This window comes from Sparus aurata, chromosome 3 (genome assembly GCF_900880675.1).
Source record: "Sparus aurata chromosome 3, fSpaAur1.1, whole genome shotgun sequence".
Lineage (NCBI taxonomy): Eukaryota > Metazoa > Chordata > Actinopteri > Spariformes > Sparidae > Sparus > Sparus aurata.
This window is the reverse complement of record NC_044189.1, coordinates 2,572,607-2,598,640: the sequence shown is the minus strand read 5'-3', so window position 1 is coordinate 2,598,640 and position 26,034 is coordinate 2,572,607. Positions and strand designations below refer to the sequence as shown.

The window sequence follows — 26,034 nt, the reverse complement described above, 5'->3', positions numbered from 1 at the left end:
TCTCTGGAAGCCCTGAGGCATGAAAGTGATTTGAAAATACTTTGGTGTGGTGTGAGCTAACACGTTTAGCTTAGCAGCTAAATTGAAGATTGGGCGTCAAGATTTTTGTGAATAATGTCTTTTCATATCTGTTTGAAAAAGACTCAAATTACGCCATACGAGTTGTCTCACCGGGAGAATGCTGCAACACTGTTTTGCTGCGAAGCTCCAGAAATGTTTATTTTTGAGAGAGAACGCTTTGGACGTCTGTGTTCGCAGCCATTAGAGGCAGAATTTTGGTTTTCGTTGAATACATCAGTCCATCATGTCAGTCTGTTGTGATAAAGTCATTTCTTTTTGTTGTTCTGTCTCTCTAATGGAACAAACCGACGCAGGCGGGTAAATATAAACCCATTAGAGGCTCTCACAGCCTTGAAACTCTGTTCAATCCATTACAGACACAGATTCTCTCTCTCGCTCTCGTATGTTCTGGAGGAACATGTCAACCGATGACATCACGGTCACAGAATCAGACCGTTATTCTCCTGCAAATCAAAGTCTCTCTGCGCCTTTTTGGTCACACAGAACAAAACCAATAAAAACACAAAAACACATTTTCAGTTTCATCTCAGGTTTAATTAAAATACATTGTTCTTAAAGTGTTACTGGAGGGTAGATATTGATTCAAACACCGACGCCGACTGTGTTTATGTCAGTTACTCTAAATCGTCATCATGTTACTGTAATCCAATTAAATGTAATCTATTACGTTTCAGGCCGACGACTGCCAAATCCCTTTAGTGGATTATCAGGATAAGATGTCATACCCGGGACACACACACACACACACACACACACACACACACACACACAGACACACACACACAATCTTATGGTTGTCCTGATGGTTTCTGTTGAGGTGAATTCAGGGCTGGGGTGCCGGGACAGACGGGCAAACAGGTAGGATCAATACTACATCATATTAACCAAAGACCCAAACCAGTCATTGCTGAGTTTATTCTCAGCTTGTAGCTCTGTGATTCTGCTGAAGATGGTAAAATATTAGACATGTCGGAAAAGGTCCAGCACGTTTCTGGTTTGTGGCTCGAATGCTTCATATGGATTTTGTTCCAGCCACAGGGAATCTTTCCTGGTTTGTGTCTGGTTCTGGTGGTTCTGTCATTTCTTTTTATTTGTGTGTTAATGTGTTTCCCTGCTATATTCTCATGCTCCTCACCAGCCTGATTCTCCCTCCACGCCTGTCTTGTATTTGTCTGTCCCTGTTACCAGTGTTAATCCACTCATTCCACTCACCTGTGTTTCTCCACCTGCACTTCATCCCCTTGTTTGTTTGGTCTGTATTTAAGTCCAGTCTTTGTGGAGTCATCTGTTTGAGTCTTTATTTGATCTCAGTGTGACGCTGGTTCCAGCTTGCTCATCCGGAACGTCTCTAATCACCTCTTACACCTGTTTCCTGAGCTAAACTTCAACAAGGCTATTCTACTTTCAATCGAGTGAATGTTGAAGGCCTCATTGGTCCAGAGCACCATCACAGAAACCTGCTTGGATGCTACAGAGTTTAAAGTAATCCAGTCATTTTGTGTTTGAATCACAATTTAACTTTAACTTTGTGTTTGGACAGTTCTTCACCATCCTGAATCTGCACCTAAAACTCAACCCTAGCTTTGGACCATTGGATCGTTGGACTTGTTGCTATGATGTCCACCACTGATCCCTTCAAGGTCCTGATGAAGAAACCCGGGAGGGCGAGTCACTGATGTTTCAGGATGAGGTGGCGATTGGTTGCATTGACGTTTGTCTTACTGACAAACTGGCGTTATGTCGCAGCCTCTGATGAACACCCAGACTTTGGACATGATGAGGATGTCCACCCCAACACTCTCACAGAAACAAACAGGGATGTACTGGACTTGGACATCCAAACGAGCCGGGAGGTACCGGACACAAACACTGAGACAAACTGGGACATCAATAAGGACAACTATGAGGACGCTGACTGGCATCCTCCTTCCTCCCTCCTGGAAACACACTCCGACTTGCTTCCAGACACCCCGCCGGTAGTGCACATCATTAACCCCGGTGCTGGCAGCACCAACCAGACCAGTCCATCGGCAGACTGCGGCGAGTACAGCAGCAAGCTGACGTCTAACGGCCAGTGCCGGCTGGTGGCGACACTGCCTCCTGTGCCGGTGGGAAAGTCGCAGAAACGCTGCCCGGACATGTTCCGCTGCACAGACGACATCTCACACTGGCTCCACGAGAACCAGAACACAAAGGAGCAGCTGGATGAGCTGAGGGAGACGATGACGGAGCTGCAAGAGGAGCTGAGGAACCACCGGCATCGGGTCAAGGCCCTGGAGACGCAGGTACACAGCTGTGCACTAGTTTACTCTTAATTACTCTTTGGTTGTTTCACAAAAAACACAAAAACAACATTTTTGGGATTATTACATCACTTCAGATCATTTTAAAGGTGTCACGATGGTGAAAAAAGTTAACTGAAAGACACAAATTCACTCAGGGTGCCACAAAAAATGTTGGTGTTTTACATTTCTTACACAGAAATGTTCAATTTGGACATTTCATAAACGTCAAGTGACATTTGTACAGTACGTGTCGTCATATCAGGTTCGCATTGCAATGCACATGAGCCAACGTTCAGTTGAGGAGTATGGTGATGAGACATCCACGGTGTTTCAACATTTGTAAGGGTGAAACCACGGAATATTTTCGGTGAGCCACTGGTACAATTTCCAGCCAGTTTTTGGTGATAAAGCCAGTAGTTTAAGGCTAAATGTCTTCTTAACCCTGACCAAGTGTTTTTTGTACTGCTATCACAGAGTAAAATTAAAAGTTGGACATGAAGAAATATCCATAAATCAATGATTTGCAGAAACACACATTGTCAACATTGTTATGTCTGTCTCTGTCTGTCTTTATCTCTCTGTCTTCACACTCACTAAGTCCTCCTTAACCCTGAATGCTAACAGGATTAGCTGCAGGCGTTTTGGCCGGGGGCCCCGTATCCTTCTGAGCCTGCCTGATCCAGAGAGCATTTTTCTGGGCTGCAGTGTCCCCGAGCCACCCCCGCTCAGGATTGCATCGTGACTTTGTCACATGGGGACGGTGTTCATGAGAAAGAGGAGCAGTAGAAGAGTTTTTCCCTTCAGATTTGGGCGTGAAAGCTACACAGCATCAAGCGAAATTCACCTACTTTTGTCTGTATTAATCGTCATGCTTCTGGTGACCATCTTGGTGTGTTGACGTGCGAATGAGACAAGAGCTAAAACCAACCAAGATAAAGACAAAGTTATCTTCTAAGAGTCAACTCGTGAGCAGCAGTTACCATTTTAGTTTTCGAGGGACAGGAGAAACCTGAGAACCCTCACCAACACCTCCTACAGATGAAACTGTGTCCTTTCTCCTCGTTCTGTCTCTCAGGGGGAAGAAGGTGTCAATCTAAACTCGACCTTTGACCAGCGGTTGCGTTCTCTGGAGTTGCGTCACGCCAAGGCCGACACTCTGCTCCATGTGCACTCGGCGTTGCTGCACGAGCTTCAGGCGCAGCTCCGCAACCTGTCGGCCGTCGTGCAGCACATGAGCCGCAACACGGGCTGCACAATCAACGTCATCAGAACAACGCCGCTGCTCAGCATGAGAGACATGATGCCTCCAGGTACACGTGAGACAAACACAGCTGACACGGTGGTGAGTTTTAGGCCTGAAACTTTTTAACGCAATCAAAACTACACAGCAGCTGTTCTTCCTGCAGGTAGAAGACACAAATGTTTTACTTTACAAAGCTGTCATGAGTCGAGGTTTTATTTATAGTTTCATCAACCACCTGTCAGATATATTTCCTTGGTTTTGCATGTTACAAACTGTTCATTGTTGGTTGTATTGTGTTTGTGAAGAGTTTAATTTGACTCCACTCTACATCTGATCACAAATATCTGAACTTCCTCCTTGCCACATTTTCAAAACAGGCTCGTTAGTTTAGTTTAGTTTAGTTTGAGCATTTGAGGGGAATTATTATTTTTATCAGCAGACTGATGTGGACCTTTCAGAGCACATCACACATGGCAGACGCTGCGAAACGAGACAAAGACGTAAAAGACATAAGAAGCCGTAAACAGACAGAGAGGGAGACTGGAATGTGGAGAAAAGGCTTGTTAGTGTCTTGTATCTGCAGAGAGTTTCTGATTTTCTCTCTTTGTTGCTGCTCGGGACGCTTTACCAAGCCAACATGTGTCTATTTGACGTCCTGGGAATGAGACTCAACAATCAACTGTCTTTGTGGTGCGTTCAGGAACAGCTGGGACAAATCCTACTGATTCTACCTTTAACTTTAATAGTCTTTGAATTTTATTAATATGACGTGAGCTTCAGTTAGCTTTGACCACAAATGTTCTTCACAGGGAGACTTTTTACTCTGATATTACTTTACTGGAGTAAAGATGCTGTCAGTCAGTACTTCTACTTTTACAGGAGTAAAGAAGCTGTCAATCAGTACTTCTACTTTTACAGGAGTAAAGAAGCTGTCAATCAGTACTTCTACTTTTACAGGAGTAAAGAAGCTGTCAATCAGTACTTCTACTTTTACAGGAGTAAAGAAGCTGTCATTCAGTACTTCTACTTTTACAGGAGTAAAGAAGCTGTCATTCAGTACTTCTACTTTTACAGGAGTAAAGAAGCTGTCAATCAGTACTTCTATTTTTACCAGTCTGTTTGTACACAAGTATCTGAGCATCTACTGGAGGAAACAATGTGAGGACTGTTTCAGGATGCTGTGTGAATCCCTCCTTGTCTGTCTCTCTCTCAGATGGACAGTTCATGTCTTCCTGTCAGTCTGACTGTGCCTCTCTGCATCATAACGGTGTTCGTCGTTCTGGTGTTTACAACATCGTCCTGACGCCCGGCACCACCCTGCCGGTCTACTGCGACATGGAGACCGAGGGTGAGACACACACTGTGCATGTACACACATCATTTATTGTCTATTACGTATACGCAACAGGTATGATGGGTGTGGATGCACTTAACTGTATATGTATGAATGTTTGTGGGAATAAGTGTGGGTGTCGATTTGTGTTGCAGGTGGGGGTTGGACGGTGTTCCAGCGGCGGCGCGATGGCTCTGTGAGCTTTAACCGCGGCTGGTCGGAGTACCGCGGCGGCTTCGGCGAGCCACGAGGAGAACACTGGCTGGGCAACCAAGCGCTGCACCTGCTGTCCAACCATGGCCACTACAGCCTCCGCATTGACCTGCAGGACTGGAGCCATGCCCACAGACATGCCCTGTACCACACCTTCAGGTAAACAGACAGGTAGAGAGAGAGAGACTGAAAGTTGGTAAACAGAGAGAGGAGGATGGTGTTGATGGCGTCCTTGAGCCAGTCAAACATACAATGGATTTTGACTGGTTTCCTCTTCTCTTCCTCCTGCAGGATAGAGAACGAGGAGAATCGGTACCGCCTCCACGTGTCTGGTTTCAGTGGAACAGTGAAGGATTCGTTCGGCTGGTACCACGACCGTCATGGCTTCAGCACACCGGACACTGGCAACATCTGTGCTGAGATCAGCCACGCCGGCTGGTGGTTCCATCAGTGTTTCCATGCCAACCTCAACGGCATCTACTACAAGGTGAGCACCGTTGCTGAAGACCATAAGATCTAGTCGGCCTGTGCACAGAAGATCGTATGTTAAAGTTAAACATTGTGTTTCTCCACCAGGGGGGGCGCTACTCTTTAAAAGCCCAGAACTTGCTCGGGCCGGACGGCATTGTGTGGTTCTCCTGGAAGGACTCAGACTTCTACTCTCTGAAGGCAGTCACCATGATGATACGGCCTCGCAACTTCAGGCCACGCTTCTCACCGTAGTGATGATGGTTCGCCTCTAAGACTGCAATCTGCCTCAAGCAGCTGCCAGGACTAAAGTCTGTATTAATCCGCTGCTGAAAATAGTCCCCAATAAGTGCATTATTTCCTACCTGCATGATTACATCTGCAGAAAGCTGTTTTTTTTTAATTAATGAAATTTCTGAGCCTTTTCACAAATAAAAATGTATTTGCACACCACTTTTTAAAGGTGTTTGTCTTCAGAAGGAACCAATCAGCCACAGACAGACTTATTGTACGTGGAGCCAACGATTAAGAAGCAGCAAACACAGAAAGTGTTAACAGATAAACTGCTGCATCAGTCACGAGTCTGAGATATCTACAGGTACAACAGCTGTTCTGACATCAGTCATGTATTTCCCGCTGCAGATGTTTGGATACAGAGGATTTTTCTTTTAGTCTTCAGTTGCAATTGGCTTCAACAACATGCAATATTTCTCACTGTAGACACTCAAACAGAAACAAATGTCATCATACATTATTTATTGGAACAATTACAGGTCATAGTGATTCATCTACACAACTCCTCAAACTGCGACAGACGAATCAGTGCGAACTCGGGCAGGTTGTGTTCTCAGTCATGTTACCTGCGCAGGTGAACCTCCTCACGATCGACTCTAATACAACATTCTTTACAGACAGATGGATCATTAAGAGGTCAGCGGGGCTCCGTGCTCTTGTTGTGTGGTTGGATAGTTTCCCAGCAGGGTGTCTATGTGGGGCGCTCCCTGGGGCGGGTGACATACTGCCACCACAGAGGAGGGAGGTCGCCCTCCTTGCGTGCAGGAGGGAGGGCTTCGGTCTTTGGGCCGCCTGCTTTAGTCTCAGCCTCCAGCTGGGCCACCTGGAACCAGATGGGAGGAGACAAAAGGTTTAGAACATGATCTGCAAATAACAATTCACAGATTATTTCTACCTCCATCAAGGAGTGTGAGACTAACCCGTTTGTTGGTTTGTGAACAGAATTACTCAAAAACTACTGAACAGATTTCAAGCAAACTTAGAAGGACGATGTGTCTCGGCCATTAACTTTTGTTATGGGTCCAGAATACGGGACGAATACAGAATAACATTCCCAGATGTGGCCTTTTTTAAACATATTTCGAACATTTCTCAGGGAATAATGCATGGATTTCGTTTGAAAAGGCGAATGACATCTATGAAGAACTTCAATTTCATGCAGATCCAGATAAAACCTGGACATTGACACATTAGGTACCATTCTAAATTTTCATTTCAAGATGAAATATTATTTTAGAAAGTGGTAACCATTCAAATTCTTTAAGTTTAAGCAGTACGTTGAATGTCTTCTTCTAATCCTTCAGAGATGCTTTTTTTATTAAAATAGTTGGTTATTTACTGTTCAAGCAAAATTAAAATTGTTTTATCTCTAACTTTGACACAAAGATATTGACACGTTGATAGTCAATAGTTTAATTTAACTCTAGTGTCACCTGGTGGAAGGAACTGTTACTAACTATTCCCTTCCTGTGAACTAAACTCACCTCTTTGTCCCAGCTCTGCAACCTCAGTTTCTTCCACTGCTCTCTCTTGGAGAAGTAGTCGGGGTACATGGCCTTCTCTGAAGGGTGCCAGTACTCCAGCACCCACTCTGGAACCTGCAGGAACAAAGCAGAGCTCAGGATGTTCATCAAGTAACATTAATGGACCGTCAGCTGTTCAACATCATGATTTCCATTACAAATTATTTAATGTGATTGTTGCTACGTGCAAAGATAGGCTGCCGGTCTGATTTTTGGAGGCTTTCACATTAAAAAGTCAGTTAAAATCTCAGAGATCATTCACATCTGTGTGTGTGATTTCTCAGAATATGTGATGAAGTTTTATTTGTAGTCCATGTTGATACAGTTCAGTTGCATTAACTTTACACCTCCAGCAGAGGGCAGTAACAACGTCACAGTCAGGGCAGCACATATATCAATGTGTGTCCCACATGTGATGTGTGCACATTTTATTTTATTTATTTTTTTAAGGACAAGTTGCTCAAAGCAGCACTCAGCTTTATGTAACGGAACAATTTAACAATATTATACTGTTAGTCAGTGGTATTGTAACACAGAGAAACTTCTGTGAATAAAAAAGGGGGAACAAGGAGAAACAAATTAACAATAAATTCAAATAACTTTGCTCTAAATTCCTTCTGAAGAGGAAGTTCATAGTCAGCATCACACGAGAGCAGCTGGAGCCGTTCCTCACCTTGTAGCACTCATATCTCTCGTATGAGGTCCCTCCAGGAGAGTCGGGGAAGATGTAGGGCTGAGGATGTTGGTTGGCCCAGAACTCCTCCTCTCCCATCTTCAGCATCTTGGTGGCCTTAATCATGTCCTTCTCATTCTTGTTTTCATCGAAGCGAGCCCGCAGCAAGCAGGCGTAGAACCGGTATTTGTCTCTATAACGGGACAACGACACAACAATTAAATATCTTAAAATCAGTCAACTCATGGTGTCCTGTCCCTGCAAAACATTGTGTGGGATAAAAGTCTTGTAACAATACAACCATTAAAATGTCCGACACAAACAGAGACATTATACACGTATTTAGAACTTCAATGAATAATCAGTTTGTTTTGATAGTGCAGGTTTTTTTGGCTCAAACTTCTGACTCCAGCTTACTAAATGTGAATATTTTCTGGTTTCTTTCCTCCTCTGTGATCAAAACAGGACATGTGAGGACGTCATGCTCGGCTTTGGGACACTGATTGACATTTGTTTTCCATTTTCTGAGATTATATGGACCAATGGACAATTCAGCATTTAAAACAATCAGTGGATAAGTTACAAGAACTTTTACTCACACAGAAGCCAAATGTATGTTGTTGTTTGTTTAAAAACACAAAGTTTAATGACGGGGGGAAAACTATATATTGTTATTTTGTTTTTTAAATCAAAAATGTAAATACTGGCCTCAAACTGACAAGTATGGTTCTGGGTCTGAATTAGTTTTCTGTCACATAGTCTTGTATTTAATGTGACTTTACAATATGTGTAACCACCTTTAAAAGGGTTAGGGTCCTTATTAAGTTGTTATTTGAGTAAATATCTAGACATTCAATTTCAACGAGTGACTCTACAGGAAACAGATCCCCAAATCCTTCTCATAAAAGGTAAAATATCATCTATAACGAATCAATATACCTGTGATATCTCAGCAGAGCTCATGATGTATCAGTTCATTGTTCTCTTTAAGTATGTCTTAATTGGTTATTTGACTGACTGTATCTAAATCCATTATTATCTGATAACTGAGTGTCAATAAATGAGGCAGGTGTAAACATCTCCATACTGATGCTTGGAGCAAACTTTTGCAAAACAGTGCTTGGAATGTTGAGCCAATGACTGCTGCCTTTTATTGATAAGCAATTAAAATATTTAAATATAGATATGTATAAAACTGTATAAAGATTTCAGGCTTATCGATTGACAATAACCTAAGTTAACCATCTGTCTTAGAAGAGGTAAGTTTAGTTTCAACTTGTATATTTGCTGATTTGAACGCTAGCCGGCGCCCTGAAGTGTAAATTAGCAGCATATTTGTCCGATACGATGTTTAACATGAACAGGACAGTGTCAGATACACGTGTATATGTTTGGAAAGGTTGAGATGAGGAGGAAAAGTATTCTGGCAGTTGAATCGACAATATTGAGGAATGAGTGACCTGGTTAGCAGTTAGCTTAGCTGCTAGCTTAGCAGCAAACAGACGCACCGCAGCAGCTACAAACTGTATTTTCCGCTCTTCACGGCAGAGTTTAAACGTAGACAGCTCTTCTTACCTAAAGATGCACCACGACTCGAGGTGTCTCAGTGATTTCTTGTACAGCCGCAGCACTTTCTGCTGGTGAGTTAGAAAGGCAGAGGCCATTTTCGCCGTCCCCTGTCACCTTCTCGCCGAGCAGCGCGGAGGATTCTGGGATAGATGTGCGGTCGGACGTCAGGACCGTAAATGCAAACAACACGCGCATTCATGTTTCTTGTTTTTGTTCCTTTTTTGGATAGAAGTTTTGATAAATGTATATTTAAGGGCTTCTAAACGTCACTAATCACAATCCGTTGTGTCTCATCTAAATTCTTGGATACAACAGGAATAGTTTCCATTCAATAATGTGCTTTCCCTCTGTACTACAGTTATTACGGTATTGAAGCATTATGGGATTGGTGAGAGCTGCTGCATGTGTGTTTCTTTTCAGGGGGATTGCTCGTACAAACATGGCTCAGCACAAGTTCATTGGTAAGATACTCCTGTTTATAGCTAGGTTAATAAAGATAAAGATAAATAGAAGGTATAAGTGTCACTATATGCTTGTGTCTGCTGTAAACAGACAAGCCTGCATGGTTAGTTAGCATGGAAGCTACGAGCTAACCCTGCTGAAAAAATGACAACACAGCAGTCACAGAGCTCTGCAGCTGTCAGATGGTTTGTTCTTGATTTATACAAACTACTCCAACTACTACTGCTAATTAAGTATTAGTTTGAGTCCATATCATTTGAAACCTTACCCACTGTAGGTTTATAGGACTGGGTAAAGAGTTTGATTAATATACCTGCTTACATAAAATGCTTTCAGTGTCAGATAGTTTAAAAAAAAGAAGCATATTTTAGTTTTTAAAAGCATATTGAACATTAAATAATTAGTCAGTTGATTAGTTAATCAATGGGAAAGGAACTTGCAACTTTTTTGATGAGCCTTAAATGAACTTTTAGGTCATTTTAAAAAGAAGAAATCCAGATGTGCCCACATCAGCGTCTTAATATGTGACTGTTCCGCTTTCCTCCGTCTGTTATCATTACACATTAAACTCTTTGAAGCTATGACATTGTTTTGACATTTTAAAGATTGAACTTCAGTTGCATCCTTTCAGATAATGTGCTGGGAAAGAAAATAACAAATCAAATCTGCTCCATCTGGACATAAATGTTAACAAGGAGCTGTGAAAAACTGACAATATTCTTATTAACAACATCAGAACTTGAATCCAGTGGATCACTGATGAACCAAAAGATGTGCCATGAAATACACCAACATAATGTTGTAAACTGTCGTAACCTTGAAATATCTACCTTTACTACCTCAATTAAAATGTGTGGTGAAGATTAACCAGAGCTGAAACATGTAGTTGATCAGATAATAATGTTATTGAATTTATTCTTAATGGAAACATACATTGTTCAGTAATGCTGCAGTAAAATAGTAATAATAAAGAGAAGGATGTTTGTCCTGCGTGTCACATTCCAACACATGAAGAAAGAATCACAACAAAATGTTTGTGGTACTGATAAAATCTCCGTCTGCAGATATCGGTGTGAACCTGACAGATCCGATGTTCAGAGGACTCTACAGAGGGAAGCAGAAACATGACGGTGAGCTACTCTTTCTGTTTGACTCGTGAGTTGTTGAGACAAAGTGAGTCTGAGTCCAGCTGAGATTTCTTTTATTTTCTTTTGGACAGATGACTTCAATCAGATCATCGACAGAGCTCTCAAAGTCGGGGTTGAAAAGGTAAGTGCTCGTGTTGCCATCAAAACAGTGGTATTGCATTAAAGATGGCGACGTTGGTCGGGTTGTGGAGAGTGAAAAACAACTATTGGATGAAATGTAATCCTGAGATTTATGAGGAAATTTACTTTTATAGTTCTAAGTTAAATGTTTCAACAACCATCTGACTGACAGAAATGATTTAAACATTTATGTTCCTCTCAGGATGAATTGTAATAACTTTGGTGATCCCAGGTCAAAATTAAAATCTGTCAAACACTTGAATTCATGACCACATATGTGCAAAAGTGATTATACTCCCATCACCTCCGCTGTGTTTTGTGTTGAGAGCTAATTATCAATGCTAACATGCTAAATGAAGGTGGTGAACATGGTAACCTTAATACCTGCTCAACACCAGCATGTGAGCATATAAGCAAGGCTGCTTTTCAGAAATGTAACACCTGTTGCTTTGTTACAGTTTATGATCACAGGAGGAAACCTTGAAGACAGCAAAGAGGCCCTCAAACTAGCTGAAACCAGAGGTAATGATGGCAATGACAGACTCGTTGTGGAACAAAGTGCGATGAGGCTTCCAGATTGTTTTCTTTGGAGAGACTGCTCGCTGTAACTTGGCCTCTTTAATTACAGATGAGTTCTTCTGCACGGTCGGCTGCCATCCCACCCGCTGCAGCGAGTTTGAGCAGAACGGAGAGTCGCAGTACATCTCCGGGCTGAAGGAGCTGGCAGCAGCACACAGAGGGAAGGTGGTGGCCATCGGAGAGTGTGGACTGGGTGTGTACTGTTGGAAGAGCTTTGTGTGTGCAGAAATTAAAAAAGCAAACACAGAACAGAACAGCAGTCTGTACAGAGGTTATGTTCAACAGTAATGTAAGATTAAATGAACCTTTATTGATCCTCAAGGGGGAAATGCAGGTGTAAACACAGAGCAGCTGATAAAGGTCAATAGAGAAAAAGTTAGAAATACATAATAGAGAAGTAAAATGTTGTAATGCTAATGCTTAACAAGGGTTTTCTAATGATCAAATAGCTCTTTATTATGATAAACATGGTTTAGCTAACATAAAGTTCTGCTGGACCACAGGAGTGATAGTTACTGACAATACTTTACTGACAATGGTCCTCCAGTAAAAATCAGCATTTCCAGCTAAAATGGCAATTTACAACAATAATAATGTAATTTTTTATTGATTCAAATTGTGCTTTGCTTCAAAAACAAGGATATTTCTCAGTGACTTACACTTTTTAGCAGTTTATCTTAACATAAAGTACAAATATGTATTAGTTTAGTGGTTCTGATTGTACAAGTTGGATGTTTGGGTTGTAACAATAAGTATTTCCATTGTTCAGTTTGAAATAGTTGATATTGTAATGTGTGTATTTTCTTCTTGTTCCAGATTTTGACAGGTTGGAGTTTTGCCCAAAAGAAACTCAACTCAAGTAAGTTTATTGGCTGCAACTATTTTACCTTTTGACTCTTTAAAATGAGCCTTTGGCTGGTCGTGATGCCTCCGTTATAAAATCTGTTCGGAGCTTCTGGGTCTGAACAGTGAAGCCGGTCGGTGACTGCACTGTTTTTTAAAAAGAAGTCTGATTGTATCTAAGCTTATGAGAGCATGACCCTACTTCTCACTTGATTTATCACCTCAGAAATAATTGACTTAAGGAGTTTATGGTCTCAATCTCTAGTTTCAAGTCTTATGTAACACAGCGCGATGTTGATTGTGTAGATTATGGTCCCAGTTAGAGGGTTTGCATCAGGTTGGGACTTCCTTGTGATTATAAAGTCACCACCACAGCCTCCCTAGTTCCACCCTCTCGCCCAAATATGGCCACGCCTGCCAATAATGCCAAACTCATCAGTAACACCATTATACAGTCTGTGATGTCAGTTTAACCTGTAACTATTTCACAAAAACAATCAAAACCCTTAAAAATATTCAATTTACAATGATATCAAACACATGAAAAACAGCAAATCTTCCCATCGGAGATGCTGGAATGAGTCACTCACTTTTCTCTTCATGTTCTTCTCCCTCTTTCTGCTCTTTCTCTTCCGTATCAGATACTTTGAGAAGCAGTTCGAGCTGGCGGAGGAGACCAAGCTGCCGATGTTCCTCCACTGCAGAAACTCCCATCAGGAGTTCATCGGTTGGTTCGTGCATCCAAAGCCTGGTCGAGCTCATGAGAGCGATAACGACATTCACCGTTTGTTTTCTCTGTTTTGACAGACATCATGAAGAGGAACAGAGACCGATGTGTTGGAGGAGTAGTGAGGATATTTATATCATACTATATACGACTACACTAAAGTAAACACTGTGTGCTCTGATCCATGTTTGGTGGACAGAATAAAAGACAGTAATACAGAGTGTCAAACTGCTGCTTGTCTTTGCCACTGATACACACTTTTTCCTCCACAGTATGAAGAGTTGATACATAAATGAGTCCACTAGAGTTTCAGATCAGGTTGTTGACAGGTTACTCTTTACTTTCAGGTGCACTCATTCGACGGGACTGCAGAGGACGCTGCTGCCCTCGTTGACCTCGACCTCTATATCGGAATAAATGGATGGTGAGAGGATTCAGAATCAGAAATACTTATTAATCCCCCGAGGGAGAAATGTGGTATTTATGTTTAGAGAAAGTGCAGATGGAATAAGGCTGCATGCACGTCAATGCATGAACACAAATACGATGAGGAAACTCTGCAAACTGCTAACATTGATGTCATGAGGGATATAAAGGTGATTCAAAGTTTGGATTTCCTGTTTTGGTGAAACCTTGTGGCCTTGAAGCTGATAATAATAATTATTAATATTAACGATGCAGCAATTTGACCTGTTTTTATTGGTGTTTATGTTTCTCAGTTCCTTGAAAACAGAAGCCAATATAGAAGCTATGAAGTCGATCCCTACAGAGAGGCTCATGATAGAAACTGGTGAGTTGCAGCCAGCTTATTGTAATAATAATGAATATATTTGATCACACTGAGTGATCCTGATGTTCCAGTTAAATGGCTCCTGAATTACTGCTTTAAAATATCAGATTTAAATTGTTTTCAGCCCGACAGTGAAGCGCTTTGAAACACTCAAACTGAAGATGTCGGGTTGAATGTCTTCAGTAAAAAATATACATGTTTTGTATGTTACATTTCTGTTGTTACTGTGTTATTATATTACTTTTATATTATTATTTTATATTATACATCTGATCGTTCCCAGATGCTCCGTGGTGTGGTGTGAAGAACACTCACGCTGGCTCCAAACACATTAAAACCACGTTTCCCACGAAGAAGAAATGGGAGGCGGGGCACTGTCTGAAGGACCGGAACGAGCCCTGTCACATCATGTGAGTAACATCAGTAGTTCACAGCTTAGCAAAAATCAACATTTTCAACCCTTAAAGCACTACATTTTAGTAACTAATACATTGATTTTATATTTGTCTCATCCAGACAAGTTCTGGAGGTGATGGCAGCAGCGAGGGAGGAGGACCCGATGGAGCTGGCCACCACGATCTACAACAACACCATCAAAGTCTTCTTCAGCTCCAGCTGATGAAGAACGACTCATTTGGCTTTATATGACTGTGTGTGTGTGTGTGTGCGTAATCTGTGTATGTGTGTGTGTGCCTGTTTGAATGATAAAACTCTCCCTTTGCCAAATAAAAAAAATCAGTAAGTCAAACAGCTTCCTGTCCGTCTTCAGTTATTGTTTGTGTGTCACGTATCTGTAAATCAAGTTTCTGTTAGTTTGTTTCATTCAAGGTCATTTAGATTTAACAGACACTTAATTTATCATGTGTTACTTAATAAAAACATGAACATTAACAAACTTGTTGAAAGATAAAGAAGACATTTGTATCTACAAAGAAATGAACATGGTTTTGCTTATTGTTTAATTTCATATCTGTTAGTTGAAGAGTAAAGGTTGCAGCATGTTATCACCACAGATTAAGTGGTTTCTGATCAATTGAAATTATTTATTTTGTATTTTTATTTCAAGAATAAGGGATAGGAAACCTGTACATACAGATTTATATCTGTCTGTGCAGCCACTTATGAAAGAATAAGGATTTGTTTCTGATAAGTGTGTCACAGTTGTTCCAGTTGAAGGCGTTGAAATTATGAATAAAATACAACTGAAGGCTGAAATGACTTGTTGATAAACTGAAACGTCAAAAGTAAATAAAATCCTCTGATTAAGTTAAATTTATGATTTGGAATGAAATACCAAACTGAATTGGGGGGTTTTAAAGACATCTATCATGATGTAACATTACAAGTCTGTCAAACGTGTGACGTCAGCTGCCACACCCTCTGACGCTGGGAGTCACGTCAACCACGTCACGTTACGTCGGAACTAACAGCCAAGCAACTTCTGCGGTCTTCCCAAAGCGATAGGATATGGCCAGTCCGGCGTTATCGTCGTATATTAACCGATAACAGGCGAGCCGGGACCGGAGGGGAGCTCTGACGGGGGACAGCTGGTGGCGGTAACATGCCGGATGGCCGCAGCTCGACACTGAACAGAAGAAGAAGAAGCAACAGGAGGTTGAGCTGGGTGGACATGGCGGACAGCAGCAGGTCCCCAGCTATCAAGTAAACGTCAGGCAAAGCGAAACCGGAGACAGCAGGCGGCTGCTGGCGGACTTTAACTTATTTTAATGTTACATGGATAACCGGGACTCCCCAGGACTGTGAGCCCTCCGCTGAAGCCGCATGGCGTCCACTCAAGCCCGTATAGGCCAGCAGGCCTTAGCGGTGCTGGATGTGGCTCTGCGAGTTCCCTGTATCTTTATTATCGACGCCATTTTTAACTCTTACTACGACCCTGGCTCGGGATGGGCCGGTGCGATGGGGAAAGTGCTGGTCAGAGTCATGGGTAAGCATCGTAAAGTGTCCAGTCCACCACCAACAGCAGCCTGCAGGTCATGTGAACGGCACACAACAAACTGACAGCTAGCTTACTGCCGCCGCGTTAGCCGTGACGTTAGTCAGCAGTGTGAAGCTATGTCACCTGTCAGACCGAGTCAAGCCGGTTTAACTACCAGCTGTAGCATCAATACAAGACATCGACATCACTGACGGTGCTTAAATAGTTTGTTTTAAACGTAATTGGGGTTGTTCTGTTGCTAAAATCTTGCTAGCTAGCCGCTAACGCCAGGTACTTTGTCACAGGTGTCGTGACCCCGCTGTAATCTGACGGAAGTCTTCAAAGTGACCGTGGTGGGACAGCCTGTCATCCTGCCTGTCCAAATATACTTATTTATCCCACTAACACTGCTGGAAAGCTCTTATCTGTTACCAACTTAATGTAGTCATGATGGGGGATATGAACAAAATGAATATTGCAGTAATAATAATTATTATTTTGATTTCATTAAAGGAGCATTATGTGGTTTTGAGTAAACAAGCTGTTCTCAGAGGACAATAGTGTACTCTGCAGTCCTAAATACCCAGAAACCAGTTCGCACTTTTGCACCTCTAGTTCCTCCGTCTTAAAATCTTTTTCTTTTTCTAACTGGTTTTCAGTTTATTGCCTGAAATAAGGTATGAAGTTATTAACACGTCTTGTTCTACGACATGAAATACATCATTAACTGTCCCTTAGTTTAATTATAAACCTCTTCCGTATGTTAAAAACATTGGTTGCTAACAAATAACAAATAGATTGACCGATCAATCAACCAATCATTTCCTCTGTAATAACTACACTATTATCTTGATTTTCCAATCTTTTATTAGTAGAGTATTATTGATCTTCTAGTAAAAAGTAAAGGTTAGTGTACTTGTGACTAAAAATCCTCTTAATTTCTAAAGATATCATATTTTAGATTTCACAATATGACGAATGTTTATTGAGACATTACACTGATTAACACCTCATTTGAAATGATATGTTTCTCAGTGTATCACAGACTTCATGAGCCCTGCAGAGCCTTTAAACCAGTCGATGTTAATCACAGCTGTTTGGCACAAACAACAGCCAACTAAAGCTTCACACTGTGGAGTTTATAGTCATTAGCAGAAAACACTGCAGACGAACAACTACCAGATTGCATAACTCTCCGTTTGTACAGTTTGTGGACCTTTGAACAGCTCAGAGCTCATGAAAGTCCTCCTGTTGTTAGCCAAGAGCTTTGGGTTTGGAGAGGCGAGGGGCCAAATAAGATGCCTTTATAAAAAGTGGGTCAGCCAACAGTCTCAGGTTTCTTCAACCCACAAGTGTTTTTGTTTTGTACCAGCTCACACAAACATACAAACAACTTACCTAAAGTTAAACTTAAAACAAGACCAGCAAAAGTGCCCAACACTGATAAAAAAAAACTAAATGTAAACAATAATATATATATAATATATAAAGACCAAAGACTCTTTATGCACTGTGATAAATGACAAAGAGAAGCAGCAAATCCTCACATTTAAGAGGCTGAAACCAGCACGTTTGACATTTTTGCGTGCGACTAATCGTTGCAGCTCTAATAAAAAGGGTATAGAAAGAGTCAGGTGACCACATACTGCAGAGACAACACACTGTCAAACATACATGAAGACATCTCACACAACTAATAACTGCACTGTCATAGTGATAACCAAACGTCGAGGCCCGTCTGACCGGTTCAGCTCATCCTATTGGTTCGTAATGACGCTCATATATGTTTAAACCAACATCATTACAGTCATAACTGATAGGAAGTGCACACGCACACAGTAGCTGCATGCTACACTATTATTATATGTATTGTATTCAGCATTCCTTTCACATGAAGGCTCGGTTGCTCAGTTTTTCCATTTGGTTCTGTGTGCTTTTGTTTTTCTTCTTCTAGTTTTTTGCTTGTGCGCCAAGTTCATTTCTGCAAAACTACAGAGAAGTTAAAACTGATCGTATCTTTATGTTGCAGCTTTACGTTTGTTAGGCATCTATTTTCTCTCATGACACAGCGGTTTGACTTAAAATACTTGTTGTGGTCGCCAGAAAAACAGCTATAAATCTCCCCGGATGTCCTTAAAAACATCGAGCGGTATGACTCGGAACTGTCCGGCCTTTTGCAGCCTTGTAATAACGAGCCTAATAGAAAAATGTATCATTGGTTGTTTGAAATTGGTATAAAATGTTGATCAGTGTTCAGCCAATATGAAAACTGTCCTTTTGGTGGTAGTAATGCAGAAAAAGAGAGATCATAGCAAAGATTGTGTGTTTATCAGCCAATATTTCTGAATCTTTTACTCCCCACATTATCTGTCAGACTCAAGATGACGTCTTCAGATCTCTTGTTTTGTCCTCAACCCAAAGATATTCAGTTCACTGTCACAGAGGAGGAGAGAAACCAGAAAATACTCACAGTTAAGAAGCTGCAGAGAATTTAGTCTTTTCTTTCCTACAGAATGACTCAAACCAATCAATCAGATTATCAGAAGACTTGGCCGTTGATTTGATAGTTGAGAGCTGATTGTTGAGTCATTGTTCTGCCATCAGGACTGAAGAGCTGCAGGTGTTTTCTTCTTCTCTGACACTCGTCAGTCACTCTCAGAGAACGATATTCACAATCTTCTCCTGAAAATCAAAAACACTTGATGCTGTTTTGTCAAACAGATTGATCAGACAAACCTACAGGTTACAGTCAGTCGATGACTTCAGTTTATTTTAGATAATTGACCTTTTTGTCTCTTTAATGTTGTCCTCTGCTAACTGTGTCTCAGGTGTCCTCATCTCCAGCGTGGTGCTGCTGCTCTCCCAGAAAGCCTTGTTCAAGTTCTACACCCTCTTCTTTGCCGTTCTTCTCGGCATGGCGGCGGTCCTCTTCAACTACTACGCCACCTCCCACATAGACTTTTACAGCGCCTACTACAAAGCAGCACTCGGGTTCAGGTTGATGCCCAGAAACGGGCCGACGCTGTGGCTGGGTATGGCCGCAGTCCAGCTAGTTTTTGGCGTGGGCTACGTCTTCCTGCTCAACCTCCAGTCGGTGTTCGCTGCTCTGGTGGTCCTGGACATCATGATCCCTCTGTGGGGGCTGATGATCGAGCTGCCGGCAGACGTCAGGCAGCTGGTGGCTGTGTTCTCGGGCCTGGCGCTGGCTCTCAACACGGCCGTGTGCCTGGCCATGAGGCTCAAATGGTTTTACTACTCATGTAGGTACGTCTACCTGCTCGTACGGCACATGTACAGGATCTACGGGCTTCAGCTGCTGTTAGAGGACACGTGGAAGAGGATCAGGTTCCCTGATGTGCTGCGGGTGTTCTGGCTGACCCGGGTCACAGCCCAGGCCTTGATCCTGGTCTACGTGGTGCGGGCGGTGAGGAGGGAGAGCGGTGACGCCACAGGTGGTGCTGCAGACGGGAGCTCCGACTCACAGGTAAGAGCCAAACAGTCTGCTTTTAATGTGTGTGTCTGCGGATCAGACAGGAACTGAATTTATTTCAAATCCTGAATGTTGTATCTTTTTAAGACTTGCAACAGTCTGAATGTAGGATTTCTAAGTTGTGTTCTGTGTCCCTGCTCGTTCTCAGGGTTACCTGCTGAGCTGGGACGTGTTCTGGGACCTCACCAGTAACCTCATCATCTCCGGCTGTGACTCCACACTCACTGTCCTGGGGATGAGTGCCGTCATCTCCTCTGTTGCACACTACCTCGGCCTCAGCATCCTGGCCTTCATAGGTACGACTGAGTGTGTTGTAACATTTCAAATCTGTCATACTGGCTGTAAGAAAGCTCCTGAAGTTCAGCGTTTTGACTCTTCAGGTTCGACGGAGGAGGAGGACAAGCGTTTAGGCTTCGTGGCTCCTGTTCTGTTCTTCATCCTGGCTCTGCAGACCGGCCTCAGCAGCCTGGACCCGGAGGAACGCCTGGTACGTCACTGCAGCTCCACAGCTGATTGACACATTGATCACTGAGGCGGGTGTAATTAGTGGATGTAGACAGTGATCATGGACACAGCTGACACTGAAAGCTTCTGAGTTGATTCTGGATGTTTAGCGTCTTTCTGAAACTTCACCTTTATTATAGATTCTTTGTTGATTTCCACTGTCCTCGGTTTTTGTCGCTTTGACGTACCTCGTCATTAACAAAGGCTCCTCAAACCCTCTGAAACAGGTCCGCCTGAGTCGGAACATGTGCCTTCTGCTGACGGCCATCCTGCACTTCATCCACGGCATGACAGACCCTGTCCTGATGTCTCTGAGCGCCTCCCATGTCTCCTCTGTTCGCCGCCATTTGCCTGTCCTGCTGGTGTCCGTGGCGCTCTTCGTGCTCCCCGTGGTGCTCAGCTACGCCCTCTGGCATCACTACGCCCTCAACACCTGGCTCTTTGCTGTCACAGCCTTCTGCGTGGAGCTCTGCCTCAAGGTGAGGACGGAGAATTTTTCAATCAAATTTGAATCATGATGTTGGTTCAGTGGTCGATGACTGATGGATGTCCTCCAGACAGCCCACAGTGTGCACATCTAACTCCTTTCCCTCCCTCCAGGTGGTGGTGTCGCTGACCGTCTACGGCCTCTTCATGGCGGACGGCTTCTCTAACGTCCTCTGGGAGAAGCTGGACGACTACGTCTACTACGTGCGCTCCACAGGCAACATCATCGAGTTCCTGTTTGGGGTCATCATGTTCGGAAACGGCGCCTACACCATGATGTTCGAGTCGGGCAGCAAGATCCGCGCCTGCATGATGTGCCTGCACGCTTACTTCAACATCTACCTGCAGGCCAAGAACGGCTGGAAGACCTTCATCAACCGCCGCACGGCCGTCAAGAAGATCAACTCCCTGCCGGAGATGCGCGGGGACCAGCTGAGGGACATCGAGGACGTGTGCGCCATCTGTTACCAGGAGTTCGCCACCTCGGCCCGCATCACGCCCTGCCACCACTACTTCCACGCGCTGTGCCTGAGGAAGTGGCTCTACATCCAGGACACGTGCCCCATGTGCCATCAGAGAGTTTACGTTGAGGAGGAGAGCCGCGACAGAGCCGCCTTTTCTAACAACAACGGGGGCTACGCAGCGCCGCAGGACGCCGCTGCCGCAGCCCCGCCTGCTCCAGGGGAGGAGCAACACGGACAGCCGGTGGACGAGCTGCCAGCTGACGGAGCGGCGGCCGGCGTCCAGGCTGCAGGAGGAGCAGGGGAGCTCGACAACGAGCTGCTGGAGGACAACGACAGCATAGAGTACGACGAGGACGAGTGGGGGACTCAGAACGGCAACTCGCCGATAGAAGAAGACTATATTAATGACGACACAGACTCCACAGAGGACTGACGAGAAGAGATCTATAGAAAAGAATATACGTATATCTTTATTATATTTAAGTTAAAAAGAATTATGAAACAGCATCTTAATTTGTTCTTGAAAAAATGTCAGGGATGTCATTCTGTTCCTCCTGTTAGTTTCTTTTTGTTTGAATTTGAGTTTGGGTTTTACTCTAAAGGGCTCGTGGAAAGAGTAACTGCTGCTCTCATTCTGTGTGTGTGTGTGTCGAGTGTGTGTGTGTGTGTGTGTGTGTGTGTGTGTGCGCGCCAACCGGGGCTGCATGATGTACACCAAAAACTCATACTGTTAATTTTCTTCCTGACACAAATCTTGCCATGCCGTGATTTATTCCCCGATGCCTCACAGCCGACACACATCAGTGAGTTAAATCATCAGATCTGTTTATCTGCTGTGGTAGAGAAAAGAGGAGAAGCCAAACTTCAGTCACATCCCAACTTTCTTTAGATTTTGTCACTTATGCAGCCTCAATGTGTATTTGGGTACGTGTGCCTGAGTGTGTGTGTGTTTGCCTGCCGACTTATAATGTGCTTAGACGGCGATGATGTCTTAAAAGATGCAGTTACGTTCCCTGGAAGTGTGTTATCGGAAAACAAGGGGAGTGTTTTAGTTGGTTAACGACAAAAATGTGGAGCGACGAAAACAAATCGAAGCTTTAATCCGTCTGTGAGATAAGAGAGTTTGTAGAAAGACACATTTGAAAGTGAATATATTTGGGTTGTGGACAAAATATGGCAGTTTTGACGTTGTCTTTGACCACAATCGACATATTTCACCGGTTTCTGGCACTTTATAGACCAAACAACTAATCGATTAATCCAGAGAATAATCAACAGCAGCCCTGTTGTTCATGTCATGTGTCTGGCTGCTCAAAACATCGATTTAACTCTCGCGCTTCTGGCCTTAAATGTTTGACTTACCAAATCAGCCTCTCAAACGTGTCACAGACTGATCACAGCTCCAGTTTGTGGCACGTTGTTCGTCATTTTTGTCGTTCACAAACTGAAACAGAACATTTGTGACCCGGTCCAGAGAGAGAGAGAATGAAGGCAGGAGAGTGAAGCAGTTTTTCTATCGACTCTGCACCAGCCAGAGAAAAACAGAGAGGTGTGTCTGATTAAAAAACAAAAATGACTTGCTACTGTAATCACTGATATACCTCTATCATTACTTACTACTGGTCTCTTGTGTGACCTCACTTACATTTGTGTACGTTATTGTACATATAATAAAACAAATACGTGCACACATTCTCCTGTAGGATAAGAAAAGACTTTAATTTGTTTTTTTTCCAACTTTCCACATTTCTCTTTACAAGAATCAGTATTTAGTTTGGTTAATTATAAGTTCCACACCCAGAAATGATTGTTAGTAATGATCGCGCTGGTTTGGAGTAGAAGTGCAAAGCCACATCTGAAGAGCTGTATACCCAAAAAATGCTAAGCTGTATTGGGTGAAAGGGTTTTTTCTTGATGCTCGTCAGTAAACGGCAGAAAAATACAGTATGAGAAGGTGCAGCATTTCTTTTTTAAGGAAAAAACAACTTGGGTTTGTTTTACATGTTGGTTATTAGCCGTGCTGTAAGAGATCATGTCAGTCAGTACATTCTGTTTCTCATCACTGGTACAGATCGACTCTCGTTGCGTCAGGCAGCTTCTAGTCTCAGGGTCCCTCTGCACGGCTGGAAGACTACTTTCAATACATTGAGGAACTTCCAGGCCTAAAAGAAATGTAAGAGAGCTGCAGAAGAGTCTGAAAACTCACATGTTTTTTTGGCTATTTCTGATGTTGCAGATGTCATTTCATTTCAGGTGTCATAATGTTGAGCTAGAAGAAGCACTGGCTCGGTTCTGTTTTCCCAGCAGCAGACGTCCTACTGAACACTGATCCAAAATCTTTAACTACTGGCATGAAAGCAAATATTAAGCAGCTGTGTTTTCACCTTATTTGACCGTACAGTTCAGCCTGACAGAGATCGTCACTAAGAATTTGTATTAAAAGCTTTCAAGCACAACTCCTCCAAGTATTACATTGTTTAGACTTCCAGAGCCTGAACGTCTTAAAGAGTTTGACTACAAACTCCTGCTCGTTACTGTTGTAATAACAGGTCGCAGAGCGTAAGCTGCGAAAGAATCCACAAAGTTGTTGTCGATGAGACGGAGATGGGGTCTGATTTGATTAGAAAGCTGTGCTTTTTGACATGTTTCAGCGATGGATGAAGGACTGTGATTATTAGTTTGATTGTTCTGAAAGCTTTTTAAAAGGTAAAAGCTGTTCATTTTGCCTTTTGTTTTAAAAAGAGATTTATGTAAATAAAATCATCTTTGATAATGAGTTTGGACTGTATCTCAAATACCATCATCACCTTTTAAATAACTTTATTTATTTAACCCCCATTGCTGTGCAGATCAGTGCTGCCTTTATAATGTGGAGCTGCAGTTCACTGATTGAACCACTAGATGGGGATATTTCAGTATTTTCTGTTGTTTGGCTTTTGAACTCACAGGAATCGGCAGAAAGAAGATGCTCAGCTGAATTTAGGGCCGCCTCCACAGAAATACAGTTTCTAATAAAATTGCAATCCAACAAGAATGTTTTAAAAAAAGATTTATTGGTTAGTTATCAACATAACTTTGCTTTAAACTGTGGTAACTAAGGTGTGTCTTCAGAGTCTGGGGCACCTTCTGCTGGTTGAACTGGCAGACAGAGCAGACTCAGCGTTAGAAGGAAACAGTCATACTACAAGTATTCTGGGAGCGCATGAGGTTATGAGTCACTTGTTGTGTAACAGACAGCTAGTTTCTTTTTTTAGGCGTTTCGTTTCATGAAGGGATTCCCTGCATTCCTACACACGTGTGTTCAGCTGATTATAAATGAAGAGGTGTAGTCAGCTTTTCCGGGCCCTCGGGTATGATTCTGGGTGATCACATGTAATCTACTTTGTACTTTCACTACGTTCTGGAGGCAAATATTGTTGTTTTTTTAGGCACTGCACTTATTTGGTAGCTTCAGTTTTTAAATTAAAGCACTGATTCAAATAATCACAAGAAATAACAAATATCAGTTCCAATAATTGATAAACCCATAATACAGAGTATATACATACATGTAAATAAATGTCATATTTATTTAATTTGTCGACAGGAAAATCCTTTTCATATTCAAATAGTAAAGTAATAATAATATCAATTATTTTTGCTCATCAAGCTACTTTTCCTTCTTCACTCTTAGTAAAGTAATATATTAAGATGATATCTTTACTTTTACTTCAGTATGACTTCTTTCAGGTACTTTTTACAACACAGCAGACAGCCTCTGTCAGGAATCTAGCATCTCAAAATGTGATTCCTGTCTACAGACCATTTGATCAGAGTACATAACATAAAAAGAATATAGTAGTCGACACTGTTAGCACACATACATGTACAGCATATATCTCACTGGCATGTATGGTGCTATGATTCACGAGGCATTCATCACACAATCTGACATGCCTGGATTATGAGACAATGGACTTCTATGCAGACATGTTGGGTTAGGGCACCAACACGTGACATGCAGGTGAAGCTGTTGGTTTAAAAAAAGGCTGTCTGACTCTTGTCCAAACATCATTATTATACACTCTACAAAATATGATAGGAAACCAAAGGAAAAGAAACTTGGAGATTCAGCTGATATATTGTCAAACAAAAAGTTCTCCATTCACTTGCAGCCTGATCGAAAAGACACATGATGACACAAAGTAAAATGTGGTTGACTCCTCCAGACATATTAAACGTTTAAACGTCCCCTGGGTCTGTCACTGTAAGGTTAAAGAAACACTTTAAAGTATTATTTATATTTTGTTTGAGTGACGCGCTAGATTCCGCCGGCGCGAAGTGATGACGAGTTATCAACATCCGGTGGTGGCGCGTAAATAAAGAAGGTCTATTCAAACATTCTTTATTTCTGAACACAGCGTTGGAGGTGGAGCTCGGTCCATTTATTTGAAAGGTGTTCAATGGTGTGTTAAAGTTAAAAAAGGTCAATTTCCCGGCTATGAAACTACCTGATTCACCGACCGGGCCGGCTAACTTCCGGTTTATCGCCCGGCTAATTTGGAGGGGGATTCAATTATTTAATCGTGCGGCTCTTCTAGACTTTCTAAATGTTATTGGACCGAATGGCTCAAATTATGACGGTTGAAACGAGTCATTATGCGGGGATTGTAACGCTCAAAATAATTAATCTATCGTTTTACATACGCTTCTTTCACAACGGATGTTTTGTTGTTTTTCTTCTGTTACAAGTGTTTCCGGCGTATTTGTGACGTAAAACGTGACGTGACCCATGTTTTTACAGATTGTTTACTACCTTTTGGC

The 26,034-nt window shown here is 42.5% G+C and overlaps 4 protein-coding genes across 4 annotated transcripts; 3 read left to right on the top strand and 1 right to left on the bottom strand.

Moving 5' to 3' along the window:
* Nucleotides 1-840: 840 nt before the first annotated feature.
* On the top strand, nt 841-6,093 carry LOC115577126 (angiopoietin-2-like). The gene is made up of 7 exons (XM_030409959.1): nt 841-939; nt 1,622-2,366; nt 3,442-3,676; nt 4,823-4,957; nt 5,098-5,314; nt 5,447-5,642; nt 5,732-6,093. The coding sequence occupies exons 2-7, from the start codon at nt 1,767-1,769 to the stop codon at nt 5,876-5,878; spliced, it is 1,530 nt and encodes a 509-aa protein (XP_030265819.1). The 5' UTR covers nt 841-939; nt 1,622-1,766; the 3' UTR covers nt 5,879-6,093.
* Nucleotides 6,094-6,362: 269 nt separating this feature from the next.
* ndufb9 (NADH:ubiquinone oxidoreductase subunit B9) lies at nt 6,363-9,831 on the bottom strand. Its single transcript, XM_030409969.1, has 4 exons — nt 9,689-9,831; nt 8,114-8,306; nt 7,402-7,515; nt 6,363-6,740 (listed from the first exon to the last, which is right to left on the bottom strand). Exons 1-4 carry the CDS (start codon nt 9,775-9,777, stop codon nt 6,609-6,611), a joined length of 528 nt encoding a protein of 175 aa, XP_030265829.1. The 5' UTR covers nt 9,778-9,831; the 3' UTR covers nt 6,363-6,608.
* Nucleotides 9,832-10,019: 188 nt separating this feature from the next.
* On the top strand, nt 10,020-15,101 carry tatdn1 (TatD DNase domain containing 1). Its single transcript, XM_030411803.1, has 12 exons — nt 10,020-10,143; nt 11,209-11,274; nt 11,364-11,413; nt 11,871-11,934; nt 12,041-12,184; nt 12,808-12,850; nt 13,476-13,561; nt 13,642-13,682; nt 13,909-13,985; nt 14,281-14,351; nt 14,635-14,761; nt 14,868-15,101. Exons 1-12 carry the CDS (start codon nt 10,062-10,064, stop codon nt 14,968-14,970), a joined length of 954 nt encoding a protein of 317 aa, XP_030267663.1. The 5' UTR covers nt 10,020-10,061; the 3' UTR covers nt 14,971-15,101.
* Nucleotides 15,102-15,728: 627 nt separating this feature from the next.
* rnf139 (ring finger protein 139) lies at nt 15,729-24,007 on the top strand. The gene is made up of 6 exons (XM_030411802.1): nt 15,729-16,296; nt 19,116-19,771; nt 19,926-20,073; nt 20,158-20,264; nt 20,509-20,760; nt 20,882-24,007. Exons 1-6 carry the CDS (start codon nt 16,134-16,136, stop codon nt 21,662-21,664), a joined length of 2,109 nt encoding a protein of 702 aa, XP_030267662.1. The 5' UTR covers nt 15,729-16,133; the 3' UTR covers nt 21,665-24,007.
* Nucleotides 24,008-26,034: the final 2,027 nt, after the last annotated feature.